Source organism: Nelumbo nucifera, chromosome 1 (assembly GCF_055504915.1).
Source record: "Nelumbo nucifera cultivar China Antique chromosome 1, China Antique-T2T, whole genome shotgun sequence".
NCBI classification, from domain to species: Eukaryota; Viridiplantae; Streptophyta; class Magnoliopsida; order Proteales; family Nelumbonaceae; genus Nelumbo; species Nelumbo nucifera.
Window position 1 is genome coordinate 205,516,886 of NC_142649.1, and position 16,514 is coordinate 205,533,399.

The window sequence follows — 16,514 nt, forward strand, 5'->3', positions numbered from 1 at the left end:
AGACCATCCACCATATGACCTCTACCAATCATCTTCCCCGAGGCCAAATCCTATATCATACAAGAGGAAGGAAAAAGGTTACTGAGCAGTTTAACGAATTTGTTATACTACTAATAGAGAACAATTAGCAAATCTCACCTTGTCCCGACCAGATAATAGGTGATAAGATTGAAAACAATTGAACTTACCCATCATATGATTTGAGGCTCCAAAACCTATTATCCAAGGAGAGTTTGAGGGATGTGATGACACATGGAAAGTTGTGGCAGAATTACCGTTACTTGAAGTAAGCGCAAAGGAAGTCGAGGGGGGAGAAGCATAATCCATCTAGCAAATTGCCCTCCCATACAACTCCAAATGGTCACTGAAAGAATTAATGATATCTTCCCTGGGATCCGTCACAAAAGAACTCATGGTAGTGTAGATGATTAAGGCTCCTGGGAGGCTAAGTTTGTTGCATTAAACTTCTTTTGGCCTTGTTGTCTTGACTTCTTATTTTTGTCTAATTTTTTACTCAACTCCTGAACCCACTTTGACTTCCCATGAAGTTCCCAACATGTATCCCGAGTATGTCTAGATTTCTGACAATGTGTGCATCATAGTTTATCCTTGTCATCAACTTTCTTTTGGAGGTCACTCTTCTTAAAGGAATTACCACCTCCCGTAATAACACTCCCTTTAGCTACTAATGTAATATGCTCCCCCTCAAAATTATTCATTACATTCCATCTACTGTCTTTTGACTATAGTAGAGCATACACTTCTTGCACTGATGGAAGATTTTTGCTCCCCAATATCTGAACCCTGATAGATTCATATGTGAAATTCAACCCTAAGAGGAAGGCAAACACCCGTTGTTAAGAAACTAGAGAATTGTATGCTCTAGCATCTGCATCATAATTCTACTCTATATTCCGATAATGATCTAGTTCTTTCCAAACACAGGTCAAGTCTGAATAGTAGACGGAGAGACTCCTCTCCCCCTGCTTACAAGTAGAGGAGGAAGCCTGCAACTGATATATTTTGGCATAATGGCATTGTCCCGAATATGTAGATTTAGCCTACTACCATATCTCATGAGCTATTTCTGCCCGCATGTAATTCTTTTTCACTTTTGGCATCATGGACAAAAACAACCATGACATCGCCATGTTGTTTTCCTAGTCCCACCTATCATGTTCCACACATCCAGACTGTGGTTCTTAACTCTGATATACCCCACTTTTCCCCTTGCAGCTATGTAGAGCTTGATTCCCCTTGACCATTCTAGGTAATTGAGACCATCAAAGGGAATCACAGCCATGGGAAAACTCACGTCAAATCCTCCACTCGTTCTATTCTAACTAGAGGTCACACCAGACACACCATAACCCTTAGAAGACATGGTACTTGATTTTAGTTTAGTCACAATTCATTCAAAGAACTAGTTCTCAGTTTAGTTCAGTTAAAAAATTTAAAACCTTAGTCCAGCCAAAATTCTAGGCACAAAAAAATATTGTTCTCACACAGCATAATCAAATATGATCACACAACATCACTTGTTCTCATATTACAACCCAACTAAACCAGCTCAGATGTATAAAACATATAAAAAATAAGGTTTGACCAGTCCCTCCAAACAATAATTCATCAATTTTTTACACAACCATTAAAGGAAAAGCTATTGTCACAATAGTTACAAAACAAGAGGGGAGAGGAAGAATCACACAGCAAGCCTCCTCACGTCAACTAGAAGTCCCTTTTCTTTGATTCGATCACCAATGGACAAAGAAAGCATCTAGAGAAAGAAAAGGACTAATTGCCTTGCTCCTAAAACTTGATCTATGGCTTTGATACCATGTTTTCTTGGTAAACACGTAGTAGGATCTCAAAATAGTAAGAGAAGAGGAGGGAGAAGAGAGAAAAGAGAAAAAAGGTTTTGGAGAGAAAAAACATCAGCTGGCGGTGCCAGCCTTTTTGATATTTATATTAGGGCAACCACTCAAATAATAAAACAATGTAAAATTACATATGTGCCCTTACAACACTAAACTAAAGTAAGACTAGCTTATTCAACATATGCTATGTGGGTTCACAAATGCTAGGAGAATTAGAGAAGCGAAAAGATGTTTTGACACAGTGCCAGAAAAGAATGTTATCTCATGGAATTCAATGATTGATGATTTGATTAGAAATGGTGATGTGGATGAAGGAAGGTTATCAAAGAGTTTAGTAAAAATGGGTTCAATTGATATATCAAGCTAGTAAGCGCATGTGTACCCATTACTCAACCACAATCTCAAGCAACTTAGTTTTTTTTTATAATAAATAATTTACCTATACAAAATACAACTACTACTCCAAATTTCTGAATCATACAATGCTGCAAATGCAACAATATATGGGGTTCAACTATAATACCAGAAAGGCATGATACCGTTGAAATTTGTAATAAATCAATTGGTATAAGTGGTAACTAATCAAGTGGAATTCATCAAAATTTACGGGGAGTTTTGATTGGTAAAAGCCTTCTTTCTGGCATCATATATCCACCTGCACTAACCAGAAACAGATGGCTCATCAATGTGGCCTACATGGTGCCTTTAATTTCAATAAGAGGATAAAAGCATCCCTAACACAGATGTTTGCACAAACCCCTGTTTCTTACCCCCCTAAAAACTGTTTACATTCTGTCCTACGATTTAAAGGTTTGTGATTGCTTATGGTATGAAATACTAGTATTTCTCTAAAGAAAGAATGCATACAGGATACAGCCACCAGAACCCTGGTTTACAACCACCATATTGCACTCTGCACTTCTAGCTGATTCCCATTTTTATTTGAACCAAATAATAGATCATTCAAATTCTGATTCTAGCAGATTTCGACACCAATTGCAATTTTGACATATTTTCATTCCAATTCTAATTGCCAATTAAGGGTGGATTGGACCCCGTCCAGTCCAAAATCAATGTGGATGGACCAACAAGACATATTGGATTGGACCAATCCGGTCTAAAATATTTATTAGATTGGACTGGACCTGGTTTGTACGTAATAAATTTATATTGGATTGGGTTGGACTAAGCTAAAATATAGTCCATTGACATAAGATAAGAATATAGGTGTCGATGGATATGGTTTGGGTTTAAACCAATATGAATTAAAACAAATTTGAATAGATTGGACGGTCCATACATTGAATTGGACTGGTGCAAAGTCGTTCAAAATATTAATTGGATTGGATTGGACCTAGTCCATTTGTAATGGACTCACACTGGACTGGATCGGATTGGACCAAACCCAGTCCAATTGACACTCCTATTACCAAGCAAATGGACCCTGAATACATTGTCACTTCTAAGGCTGCATTTGGAAATATAAACGCTTATATAACTTTTCACTTAAAATAAGCAATCATAGCTACTATACAACTCAAGTTAGGTAACTTTGGATAGGTTTTAAGCAAGAAATATAGGGACAACTTGATCACAACTTAAACTTACATTCTCATGATTGTGAGCCCGAGATTTTACCATTGCACCAATATTAAACACAATTGTATGGTTTTATAGTTACATAGATTTAAAGGCATGAGGATTAAGATTCTACTAGCTAGAGATAGAAATGCAAGTTCTGCCGGTCAATGGATCTAATTATTTTACTAGTAATGGTGGGGTGCAATGTAAAAGGAGAAACTCTTTAACTGAGTACCAAGTTTCAAAGTATCTATATCTATATATATTGATGTGCATTGTATGACCTATATTGGTTTTTGAATCCACTAATACGCTAAAGGAGTGTTCCACAACATGGTTGGTTTTGTTTTTGAAAACAAAAACAAGTGCCATATCAACAAAATCAAGGTTCAAAATTTCGCAACATATCGATTGATATGTATTGTATCTTTAAGGGGTCGGCACGACAAATGATACAAAATCCTTTGTATTGTATCTTTTCGTTGTGCCGACCCCATCTCGGGGCGTATTGAGGGTGTATCGGTGTATCAGCAAATGCACTATGACTTCTGTAGCCGAAAAACAAATTTAAAACTTTTGAGAAAAAAAGGCTTCTAACTCTTTCTAAAAGTCTTATTTCTCTCCCAAACTCACCAAATCATCCCTACACATTCTTTGGTTGTAAGTTCTTAAAAAAAAACTCAAAAAGAACCTCCAAAACTCAAGATTTTTGAAGTTTTTTCAACTTTTTTCAAAAACTACAAAAATGGGTATTTTTTTTTCAACTTATTTGATAATATGTTGCAATATTCTTTATTTATTTTTTTGTTTTGATGCTTGGAAATGATTTAATATAGATTGATATATTCTCCTTGTGTTGATAATCCTATATTTTTTGGTGCTTTAAATAGATCTATGTAATTTTTTAAAGAAAATTCAGAAAATATAAAATACTAAAAAAAAGAAAATTTTATATTTTTTATGTAATCTACCCATAAAAACTAATTGTGTCATAGATATATGGGTGATATTCAATTTTTTTTATAATTTTTAGAATAAAAAATATTTATTATTTATTTTGTTATAAAACAAAGAATATTTATTTTTGTAACTTTTTTTTTAATTTTAGAATAAAAATATTTATTGTTTCTAATTTTTTAATTCATAGATCTATTGAAATTTATTGTAAAATATTTATTTTTTATTTTTTAATAATTAGAATACAAAATATTTATTTTTTCTAATTTTTTATGTGATATAACCATAATATTTACCATGCTGTAAATCTATGGATGATTTATCACATCCATGGAGTTATATTTTGTTATTTTTTTAATTTTTGTTATAAAAATAAAGTAATTATTTGAATAAGAAAAAATAATTATTTAAAAAATTACAGAAAATGTTTCCTTAAATCATTACTAAGCTTATATTTTGTACTTATTATAACCTTATTAGAGAATACCCATATGTTCCCGTATGTTGATTATGATGTGTTTTTTCATAAAAATCACTAAATGATATGATTTTTATGTTTATTTAATGCATTTAGGCATTATATTTAATGTTATTGATGTATTTTTATATTGGAGTATCTATAGTATTTCCATGCATATCTTAATTTTTCGTCTGCATCCATGCATATCCAAGGCATATCTCCATACGTCTCTTACATTTGTTTTTCTAATACACTTAGCGTTTTCAATAATTTAAATCTTGAGAAAAATTATATTGTTTTGATGACATGGTACTTGTTTTTTATTTTCAATAACAAAACCATGTTCTCGAACATCCCTAAATATTACACATTAATTAGGACATTTGGCAGTTTTAAAGGTTAACCTTCCTAGAGATGTCCTGGCTCAATTCTTGAAACATAAAAAAACCGAAGAATATCACCCATTTTGAATTGCATGACACACAATTCTTTGAGTGTTGCAAAAAAAAAAAAAAAAAAAACTTTGGGTGCTACCCATATAAATACTTTGAACCTTGCTGAATACTTTGGGGGAAGAGTAAGAATTGGAGGGCAAATTTGTAATCTTGTGGACAATAAGCTAGAGAATGGAGATACTTACGACTAGACCTGTTCATGGGCTGGGCTGGGCCAGGCTTTCACTCTGTATTAATAGATTTTTCTAAGGCTTGAGCCTGAGCCTGACCCGACCATCGAGCCTACAACTTGGGGCCGAGCCTGAAATTTATAGCCCATGCTGTTACTACTGCTGAAGCAGCTGAATAGAGAGAGAGAAAAATTATAAAGAAAAAAATAAAAAAATGTATATATTAAATTTTAAATATATATTTCAATAATTTTATATAATATATAAAATGCGTATTATGTATTTTATAAAATATATAATGCTGAGTCGGGCCGGGCTGGGCCGGGCTTTTTTGACAAATCCCGAGCCTGGCCCGAAACACAATCAGGCTTACTGTGTTAGGCCCAAGGTCAGGCCTGTGGGCCTAATTACATGACCAAGCTTGATCGGGGTGCGGGCCGCGCCATCGGGCTACCCGACCCATGAACAGGTCTACTTATGGCTATACTAAAGGGACAAGTGAAAGATTTAATAATCAGAATTGGATTGGTCTATTCCCATAATTTGTTTGGTTCAGATAGGAATCAACAAATGTGAATTAGAATGAATGGGATTTATTCCCATGGAAAGAGGAAATGACCATTCCCTCAAATGGGGAAATGCCAATACACTAGGAATGGGAGTGGGGTTCTGATTATAACATTCCGCTCAGAGAGTAAGGTTGAGCTGAATGCTTTAGCTGTTCAGCGGTATATACTGGCATGGAACCTTATCATTGGTCCCACAGCCTACTGAACAGCTAAAGCGTTCAGCTAATCTGAATTCCCTTAATTAAGCAATCCCAGAGTAACTCACTTGTTATGAAACAAAACTGGAACAACATCGGACATGGTCTCACGGCAAGCTCAAGCCCAAGCCTAAGCGGCCCAAGCAGTTGATTGTTGGATGAGGGCCCACCATTTGGCTAATCTATTTCTCTTTTTAGAGTTCACATAGAACATCTCCCGCTAACAAGTACGAGAGATGATGAGACACTCTTGTTATGAAACAAAGCTGGAACAACATCGGACATGGTCTCACGGAAAGCCCAAGCCCAGGCGGCCCAAGCAGTTGGTCGTTGGATGAGGGCCCACCATTTGGGTAATCTATTATTTTTAACTCAAAATTCCGCCCCTAAATTTGGTGCGCTCAATGTCAATGAGCAACCCCAACCCGTATAAAATGCGCGGAAAGACAGCGCCGAGTCACCGACCGTTAAGAAAAACGGCCGTCAAGGAAAGAAGAGGAAAGAGGGGAAGAGAAGTGGACTGAAGTCCGAGACAGGAAAGAAAAAAAGTAGAACTCAACTCGTATGATTCTCTCTCTGTTTCTCTCTGGAGCAGTTCTTCTATCAGTACACCATCTGGTTCTATCAAGGTAGGTAGGTTAAAGTTATCCCGAAGAGGCGCTGGTTGAGGTCTCTCCCGTGTTCAATTACCACGACCATGGCTACCAAATCGTCAGCTGTATGTGATGATGACTACTCGTTACTTAAGGATCTTAAGATGGAAATCGACACAGATGAAGGCACATTCTCTCTCTGTTTTTGGATTTACCTATTAAATGCCACCAACCCTCCGTCTACAATCATCCGACAGGTCTGAATTTGGCCTCTCGTTTCCCTTTTTTGTCAAATTTTTCCATCACTACAAGCGTTAATGCTGAAGTCTTGTCATTTTGGAAGACTACCCATTTCAGTATATTCACCTATGAAGTTGATTATTAATGCTTTTATGGTATTATGTACATTGATGATGGTGGAGATATGGCAGAGTTTAATTCCTTCTCCGGGTGCTCAAATGCATTCCTATTAAGATTCTTTTCGTTTCTTCAATTGCTTTTTTTTGGTTGTTTTTCTTTGTTTTCTTTTTGGGTACTTATAGCTTTGTGCATATATTGGAGAATCAAATATTCTGGATTCAGATTTCAAAATGAATGCCGAGGTGCAAGGGCAAGTACCTGTTCGTATTCTTATGTCCCTGCCATTTTTCACTGGAGGAAGTAATTTTTTCCAGTTAAATAAAGCTGTTGTTTTACTTCTTATGGTTTGTTATATCCATTTTGATGCATTCCGTCATCCATTGCATCATCTGGGTATTGTTTTGTTTTCAACAAGCTCTAAGGTTGTTTTGGATTAGGGCGAAAAATGGAAAACATGGATGGAAAGGTATTCAGGGTTCCTCTTCTTTCTGTATTTTTTTATGCTGCTTGGTTCCTGAAATAGCACCAAGTGATATGCAGGAAGGATTTCTTTCTTTCTTTCTCTGTTTTTTTCTTTTTTTTTTGTTGCTGATATATTCTATGCTCATAACGGTAACAAACAGGTACTCCATTTATACTGAATTAATGTTTGTTTCTGAATGTGCAAATGCAGTCTGATATTGAAGGTGATGCTCCCTTTCTTGTTTTGAATGAGGAGAAGAAAATGACACTATTTCCGTTGTTGTCCCTACATGAAGAAGCTCCTCATCCTAGAAACTCCACTTCATTGTTCAAAATTCCCTGCATATCTTCGGAGGTTGAGTGCCCATTGGAAAAATGGGTTCATGTTGGATGTGAGGTTTGTTGTCATCCAAACAGAAGAATTAGTCTGCTTGAAGAGTTTGTTCCTCGCCTTAGCAATTTCTTTTTCTTCCTAGTGCTATGAGATGAATCAGTTGATCTGCTAACAGCAAGTCTTTCATTAAATGAATATGGGATACCACTTAATGTTGGTTTATTTAAGTTTATTGTTTTTTGTCATCTATATTAACTTACCCAATTTAGCCATATAATTGTGGCTTTATAGATTTTAGCAGCTTTTGACCAAATGACATTTAGTTTTAATGTTTGCATTTTCTATTCATTTATAGGTTACATAGAATAACATCTTTACTATATAATGCTGAAACTTTGTATAAGCAGCCTCATGACAATGCCGCCTTTTCTTTATGTTATATAGGTAGCTTAAATATAAAAGGGTAAAAATTTTAAGAATTTTTTTCATAATATATATATAAGGGTAAAAAGTAAGCTAGGTTTCTCCCTCCCTCCTTCCATCTTCCATCCCTTCCTCCCTCTCTCTCTAACGTGCATTTAGTGTTCTCTCTCTTCCCTCTCCCACAAATTAGTGATAGGTTACACTAGAAACAACAATAGATAGAAAAGAACAATTAAATTGCAAACATTAAACATGTGATCCCAGACTAACCCCTTGTACTTTCATTTTCTTATCTATTAATCCACCTCTCTTTTTTCATTGTCAATTATACATTTAAAATAACAAAATTTATTCAACCAAATTATTTAAACTAGTTGAATGAATCCAACAAAAATACAAAATAGAATATAAAAATATTTGATTATCTTTCATTTTGATCAAAAAGGTTTCTGCAAAGCATAAAATCAATTGTTCTATCTAAGCATATTGAAGGACAATGGTTAAAAAAGAAGGAAAACCAGCATTCAAGTCAAGAATCCCTCTATTAACATATTATATATGAGATTCTTTCTAATCATATTGAAGGACAATGGTTTCAAGAGAGGGTAAAAATGCTACTAAGTCTAAAGGGGAAAAGAGGGTCTTCAACCCTTTACTAAAGCATGTGCATTTGTGCTAGCATTATATATGTATTTACTGTTATTATGGTAGTTGTTTCTCCTTCCATATTTAAGTTATACTGTTTTTCATGTACATGGATCTTTACTGTTGTTTTTTTGGGACTCACGTGGTGTTTAATTTTAGTGTAACATTTATATACTTTTATGTAGTAACAAATGAAATATTCATTGGTTGTTGCATTGACATCAGGCATCTAAAGATCGTATGTGTCTTCATATAAATGGGGTGGTTGTGGGAGATAAACCACTGGCGTCTTCCTTGAAGAATGATTCTAGCCCAGATGATTTGAAGAAGGTAACTTTGGCTGGTAATGATGGAGGTGATGGGAGATTTCAGGCTTATGTCCATCATGCACGAGTCTTGCCTGTGACAGCCTCTGTTAAGGATCACTCTATGGAGGTGCATGACTGGAAATCTTGTTTTCTTTTCATAATTTCTTCCTCTCCTTGAAAGAGATGCATGATTCTATCTTAAGAAACATTTTCTTAATCTGATAACAGAACCCACCAGTGGAATTATCCATTGACAGTTCATGTGCCTCAGAGATTGAAGAAGGCAGTGATGGTGTTTGGAGTGTTGTTGGTGGCAAGGTTAGAGATCTCTACATATAAGAAGAAAACTACTCTTCTGTAATAGTATTTCTCATGTTTGAAGTGGGAGTATTGCTTACCTTTAGTTACTATTATTTTGAGTATGTCTGTAACTCCACATGTATGTGTCTTTTTAGGTGTATTATTATGATTTGCCTTGCGTTAACTATCTCAGCCTTCTGCAAGAACAATTTCATAATTGAAGTGTTTAGTTGTTAATGGAACATGCCCACAATCTGCAACTAAGTCATGGTTTAATGAACTTTATCTTCAACTTTTTGAAAACCTTATCTTACCACTGACTTTATTAACCTAGAAAGCTACAAGGGTAACTGTATCTTGATAAGATAATCCTGAATTGAATAGTTTCCCATGCTTTGTATACCATCAACTTGAAGAGAGGTGGAGTCTGTTTATTATCAGGGCATGTTTGTCATGACATATATTCTTACTTTTAGTTTAAAAGAGTGTAGAGAGATGGTCAAGAGCTACTCTATGGATGATAATGGTGCTATAGTGAAGTTGCCATTAGGGGTGAAGGACCGGATTACTTTGTCAGGAATAGAGGAAGAGAAATAAGCATCTGCAACTGAGGAGAGCAGAGAGGGGACCTCAGAAAATTAAAGCCATAAGACAAGCCTAGTTTCTCACAGATTGGGACTGACAATACTAAGGTCTGCTTGTCCAAGGCAAGTCTAAATAGGTTGGGGAAAGACATATATAGGGGAAGATGGCCCTACCAAAGGTCAGTCCAAATCTGATGAGGTTACCATCCCCAGTGTGAATCGAATAAAGCTAGAGAGAAGAAAGACTATGATTGAGTGATACCTTTCCATGGATTAGTGATAGTGGACCTACTTAGTGACCGAGAGCTGACCCTACCAATACCATTCCTACCATATTTGCTGCTAATAGTGGAGGTCCAGAGAAATTCGTTCAACATCTGCCAGTGCCATTTGCCAAGCAATGCAATATTCCTTTCAGCTATACTACCCAGACACAAACCTCCTTCCTTCTTGGATTTGCAAATAGTCTCCCAGTTCAAAAAATGATCTCTTTTTCCACCACCTCCTACCCCATCCGGAAGGAAATTACGTTGTAGCTTTTCAATGTGATTTCTCACCCTGGCAGGCACTTGAAGCACTGATAAAAAGGTAGCAGTCTTTGGATTTCAATGTGATTCAATAGTCTTCCAGGAGTCCATTCTTCTTCACACTTTTCAATTACTGGATCCCAAAAGGTAGCAGTCTTTGGATTTCCACCTAGTGGCAACCCAAGGTCTTTTATAGGCCAATTCTCAATGTTGCCTCTTGTAGCATCCCGTGGTTCATCAACTGCTGAGGGATATTAATTCCAATGATATTGCTGTTCTCAAGGTCTGCTTTCAGTCCAGTAACCGCTTTAAAGAACTTTGCGATTCTTTTCAAATTGAGAAAATACTCTGCATTTCCTTGAAGAAAGAAAAAATAAGATTATATTGTATCATCAACATAATGTAAGTAAGAGATGTGAATTTTGTCCCTTCCCACTTAAACCTTGGATAAAGTTCAAAGAAGCTGCCTTCCAAAGAAAACATCAAGGATGTCACCAACCAAAGAGAAATGGGGGGGGGGGGGGGGGGGGGGGGGGGGGGGGGGGGGGGGGAGGGGACCCTCCAGAGGCTTTAAAGAACTCCCCAGAAGGGTACCATTGATAATGATAGAAAACCAAGATGATTGGATACCGCTCTTGATTCAACAGATCCAACTCTCCTCAAAGCCTTTTATCTCCACTATGTGCCACAAACAACCCCAATCCCTTTGTCATATGCCTTTTCATAAAAAAAAGTACTCACCTAGTCTACTTGTTTGACAGTATGCATGTCCATATGAATGCCAAATGATTTTTTAACCTTAGAATGACAATGATAAAATCCTGTTTGGATTTATTTATTTTTGTATCATCATTAACTTTCTCATATTCCTTTATTGTTTCTGAAATTCTCCACATACTTTTGACAATAGGTTCATCAAGATACATTTATGCTTGACTCAATACAGTGTTAATTTGATTTTTTTTGGCTTCAACATACTAATAATACTTTAATAATTCATCAAATAACAGGCATCCTGTCGGAGGAACTTCTCACTGGATGTTGTTCTATCAGATGCCTTTGGCCATCCTGTAAACAAGGAAATGGAGGTCTCTTCTTTTTATTATCCTCCCACCCTCAAATGCTAACATGTTCAACATAATGTTATGAAACCTGCTTACCAGCCACATTTAAATTGCTCTGTTATTTACAATGGTCAATTGCTTGTCTTCTTTAGGTTGTTGCTTCACTTTTATATGCTGACAATGGGATGCCTGTTGAGAAACCAAGAGATGCAGAAGCTCCCCTTTTGACAAGCTATGACGGAATTGAATATGCTTCTTTCAATAGACCAAGTAAACTATTGCATGGTCGTGCATCCTTTAAGCTCAAGATATCACAGGTGCATATATATGTGTATAAGGGGATTTTTTTTTTAAGATTCAATCTGGTTTATATGTACATACTATGTAAATAAGGACATGAAGAGTCGTGAAGAGAAAAACTCTAAAATGATTCAGGTATCTTACATTGTCAAATGTGACAATGTTGTATAGGGCCCAAAACAAACTTACATTTTTCTCTTCATCTTCCATCTATAGAAGTTTCAACTAAAAAATTTGATGGAAAAAAATATTGTAAATTGAAGGAAGAAAAAAAGATCTTTCACACTGTACAGAAAGATTAAAAGATCACCTATCCTTTTCCCTGTTTTTTCATTTATTTACAAATAAAAACCTCTTTTCTTTAGAAAAAAATAAAACACAAGCAATGTTCTTTCTTCTATGATTATAGTTTTCTATTACTTTTCATGAAACTGCTTTATTTATGTTGAGAGTGCCTGTAATAAAATCTAATACATATGTTAGAATGTTAGAGTGATGTTCGGCTGATAAGAGTTCTTATTAGCCCATTCTTATGTTTAACTTATCTTGTAACTGGGCTTGTGTTAATGGGTCTAATCCTGTTTAATGATTTAAGTCATCTGGGTGTCCCATCACTAATCAGGGGCATCCCAGTAATTTCTTGTACCTTGTACTATATTCATCTATAAATAAAGAACTGGTCGACTGGCTAGTACAGTTCGACATTTTCAGCATCTCTTCTTCTTCTCCTCTTCTCTGCTACTTCGACTACAGTGGTTCAGCTTTCATGGTATCAGAGCATTGAGCACTTTCCTGGTTACTGCCGACGCCATCTCATCTTTCTTGCTGTAGTTCACCTTTTTTTTATCTGGGTTGCTGCTGTGAAACCCTAGGGTTGCAGGAGAACAACACAAGGTTCGACCTAGGGTTTCCCTTGGTTGTAGGGCGCAAGGGAGGTAAGACCCTGAAGCTGGAGTCCTACTAGTTTCTAGTAGTTAGCAGCTATTCGGCTGCTAAGAAGAGGTCTGTATAGGACAGACCTAGTTGAGGACTGATTTCAGCAGTCCTAGTGTTGTCTGTAAGGAGGGGAACTCCCTTTACAGTAGCAGTACTCGAAGTGCAAAGTGGAGTCTACATAGCACAGGTCGGTTACCAGCCCAGAACACTTTTTGCTGCTGTAACAGAGCTGCTTCAGAACTGTGACAGTCTCGACAAGTCTGAAACTGTGTTGCGAGCTGTCAGGACCTGCTGAGGTTACTTCAGCTAATCAGAACCTGCATCAGAACTGGTTCAGAAAAACCTTTACAAGACTGTGGCGACTTCAGTTACTGATCATTTCCAGGTCGGTTACCAGCCCTACTCCAGCTCTGTGAACTGGTTCAGTTACAGAATTTTTTTTCTTGCTGCTGTACCCGAACTGGTTTAGTCCAAGTGAAGCCTATCCGGTGTGCTACCAGCACTGTGAACTCTGAGGTGAAGCCTATCTGTGTGCTATCAGCACTGTGAACTCTGTGACTACTTCGGCCAGCCCTAACCAGAACCACCAACAGTACTGTAAACAACTCCTTGACCGAAGTTAGGATGTCATCACTATCCAGTGAAGTTTCTTCTAAAGATAACAGACCTCTTATAAGGTCTTCAAACCTGGAGAACCCTAATCTGCATAGCTTGCAGATTACAAGTGTGCTATTGGATGAGTATAACTTTAGAGAGTGGTCTGTCTCAGCAAGACTGTTTATTACCTCTCGTGACCTCACTGGCTATTTGGATGGAGACAAGAAACAACCAGAAATTGGCAGTCCTGAATACACCGTGTGGCGTAAGGAAAATGCCACAATCATGTCTTGGTTGCTGGCCTCTATGACTCCTAGGGTGGCCAGAACTGTTCATCACTTCCCCACAACTGCTAAAATTTGGGAGAAAGTATCTAAGACATATGGCCAGAAAAAGAACAATGCTAGAATCTACAGGCTGAACCAAGACATTGCAGCCCTAAGGCAAGGAGACATGTCCGTGGCAACCTACTTTGCAACACTGGAAGGCCTTTGGGAAGAGCTTGACCACCATTTGATTTTGGATTGGGAAAATGCTAATGATAAGGGGAGGCATGATAAGCAGATTGAGGAGGGCAGAGCCTTCAAGTTTCTGGCGGGTCTTGACCCTGTATATGAAGGTATAAGGTCACAGATTCTAGGGAGAGATGAATTACCTGAGCTTCACCATGTCTACTACCTGGTGAGGAATGAAGAAGTAAGGAGAAAGGAGATGCAAGTTGACTCCCAGACACAGTCAACAGAACAACCTGGAGAGCATTCAGCCTTAGTCTCCACTAAGGGGAATAGATTTTCAGACAAGAAGTCCCTCAAGTGTACACATTGTGGTGGTGAGAAACACACAAAGGAGAAATGTTGGGTCCTGTACCCTCATCTGAAGCCAGCTGCTCTGAGAAAGGACAAAAGGCAACAGAAGGGCCACACAGCAAGTGGGAATCTTGCCACCAACAACAGTAGTGACAACTCACAGAGTATTCAGATAGTGTCATCTTCCACCGCAAGGCAGGCTGCCGACTCCTCTGGACCAAGTACTTTGGGCTTCACAGCTAGTGAGGTAGAGATTCTCAGTCGGGCATTAGCCCGTCTGAAGAACAATTCTTTAGCTTCCACCTCTCTTGCCAAATCAGGTACAGCCTCTGCATTTAGTTTATCTAGTTCCATTAGTTCTACCTCTTGGGTGATTGATTCCGGAGCCACTGACCATATGACACATATGTCCTCCTTATTTTCCACATATCATTTGTTGTCTGGCCAGGATAAGATGAGAGTAGCTGATGGGTCCCTCTCCACCATCTCTGGAAAGGGGGTGGTTGACCTAAGCAAGGATCTCTCTCTTAAATCAGTCCTACATGTTCCTAGTCTTACCTCAAATCTATTGTCTGTTTCAAAGCTTACAAAAAACTTGAACTGCAGTATAACTTTCTTTCCTTCTCATTGTGTCTTCTAGGACAGATTGACGAGGAGAACGATTGGGAGTGGTCATGAGTATGGGGGCCTCTACTACTTTGATGAAGATGTCAGCTCAGCCATGCAAGCTTCTTCTACTAGTCCGGAGAGTGTGGAGTCAATAGCTAGGCTGCACTTGTGGCATGCTAGGCTAGGTCATTTGTCCTTTTCTTCCTTAGCAATGTTGTTTCCCGAATTATGTAAGGGCATTTCGAGTCAAAGTTTAATTTGTGATGTGTGTCAAATGTCAAAACAATGTAGATCAATGTATCTAATTTCTAGTAATGAAATTCAAGCCCCTTTTGACTTGGTTCATTCTGATGTTTGGGGTCCTTCACCCATTGTTTCCATTGATGGCTTTCGTTACTTCATCAGTTTTATTGACCATTATTCTCGGTGCACTTGGATTTATCTATTGAAAGGACGTGAAGAAGTTCCCTGGATAACTATGATGTTTTGCAAGATGGTTGAAACACAATTTGATAAAAAGATCAAGCAATTCCGTTCAGACAATGCAGCTGAATACTTTGAAAGATCCCTGAACTCATTCATGGAAGATGCAGGCATGTTACATCAATCATCGTGTGCTTACACCCCTTAGCAAAATGGGGTCGCTGAGCGCAAGAACAGACATCTATTGGAGACAGCTCGAGCCCTTCTTTTCCAGCACAATGTGCCCAAGCAATATTGGTCTCAAGCTGTTCTCACTGCATCATACCTGATAAATCGGATGCCATCTAAGGTACTGGGTATGAAGACCCCTTTCTCTGTTTTGTGTCCCACTCTTCCAGAATTTTCTCTTCCCCCGCGGGTTTTTGGTTGTACATGCTTCATACATGTGAAAGATCCAAAGAAGACCAAGCTGGATCCTAAGGCTACAAAGGGAATATTTTTGGGGTACTCTCCTACGCAGAAGGGTATAAGTGTTATGATCCTGTCTCCAAGAAAAAATATGTCACCAGGGATGTAGTCTTTTTTGAGTTTCAACCCTATTTCGAGTCTTCTCAGAATCCTCTTCAGGGGGAGAGTAGTGGGTTGGAAGAGGATTCTCATTCTCCCTTCCTTTTTGTTCCCATTTCAGCACCTTCCACTACTACTAGCTATAACATTCCGGGTCAACCTAGTGAGACTTCCACTGTGCCAGTTGCTTCTCCAGATTCGGCTGATACTTCTGAAGGTTCCAATAAACAAGAGAAAGAGATACTTACATACAGTAGAAGGAAGAAGGCCCCTCAACCTCATGATTGCAACCAGTTGAACTCAGATCAATCTGTCTCTGCAATCCAAGGTAATTCTGATTCACTCAATTCAGATTTGGATCTTCCTATTGCTCTCCGTAAGCCTGTTCGTTCTTGTACCACTCGGCATCC

At 37.7% G+C, this 16,514-nt stretch overlaps 1 protein-coding gene across 4 annotated transcripts in view; it reads left to right on the forward strand.

Annotated features, from left to right (window-relative positions):
• The first annotated feature begins 6,662 nt into the window (after window positions 1–6,662).
• LOC104609879 (SH2 domain-containing protein A-like) overlaps window positions 6,663–16,514 on the forward strand; it is a 63,909-nt gene continuing 54,057 nt past the window's right edge. For all 4 annotated transcript variants that reach the window (XR_016080975.1, XM_010276301.3, XM_010276302.3 and 1 more), the window contains exons 1-6: window positions 6,663–7,116; window positions 7,893–8,078; window positions 9,309–9,518; window positions 9,620–9,709; window positions 11,813–11,890; window positions 12,019–12,183. Coding sequence is in view for 3 of the 4 variants with exons in the window: in XM_010276301.3 (XP_010274603.1) it covers window positions 6,964–7,116; window positions 7,893–8,078; window positions 9,309–9,518; window positions 9,620–9,709; window positions 11,813–11,890; window positions 12,019–12,183 (882 nt within the window). In the remaining variant the exon portion in view is untranslated. The remainder of the gene's footprint in view (window positions 7,117–7,892; window positions 8,079–9,308; window positions 9,519–9,619; window positions 9,710–11,812; window positions 11,891–12,018; window positions 12,184–16,514) is intronic.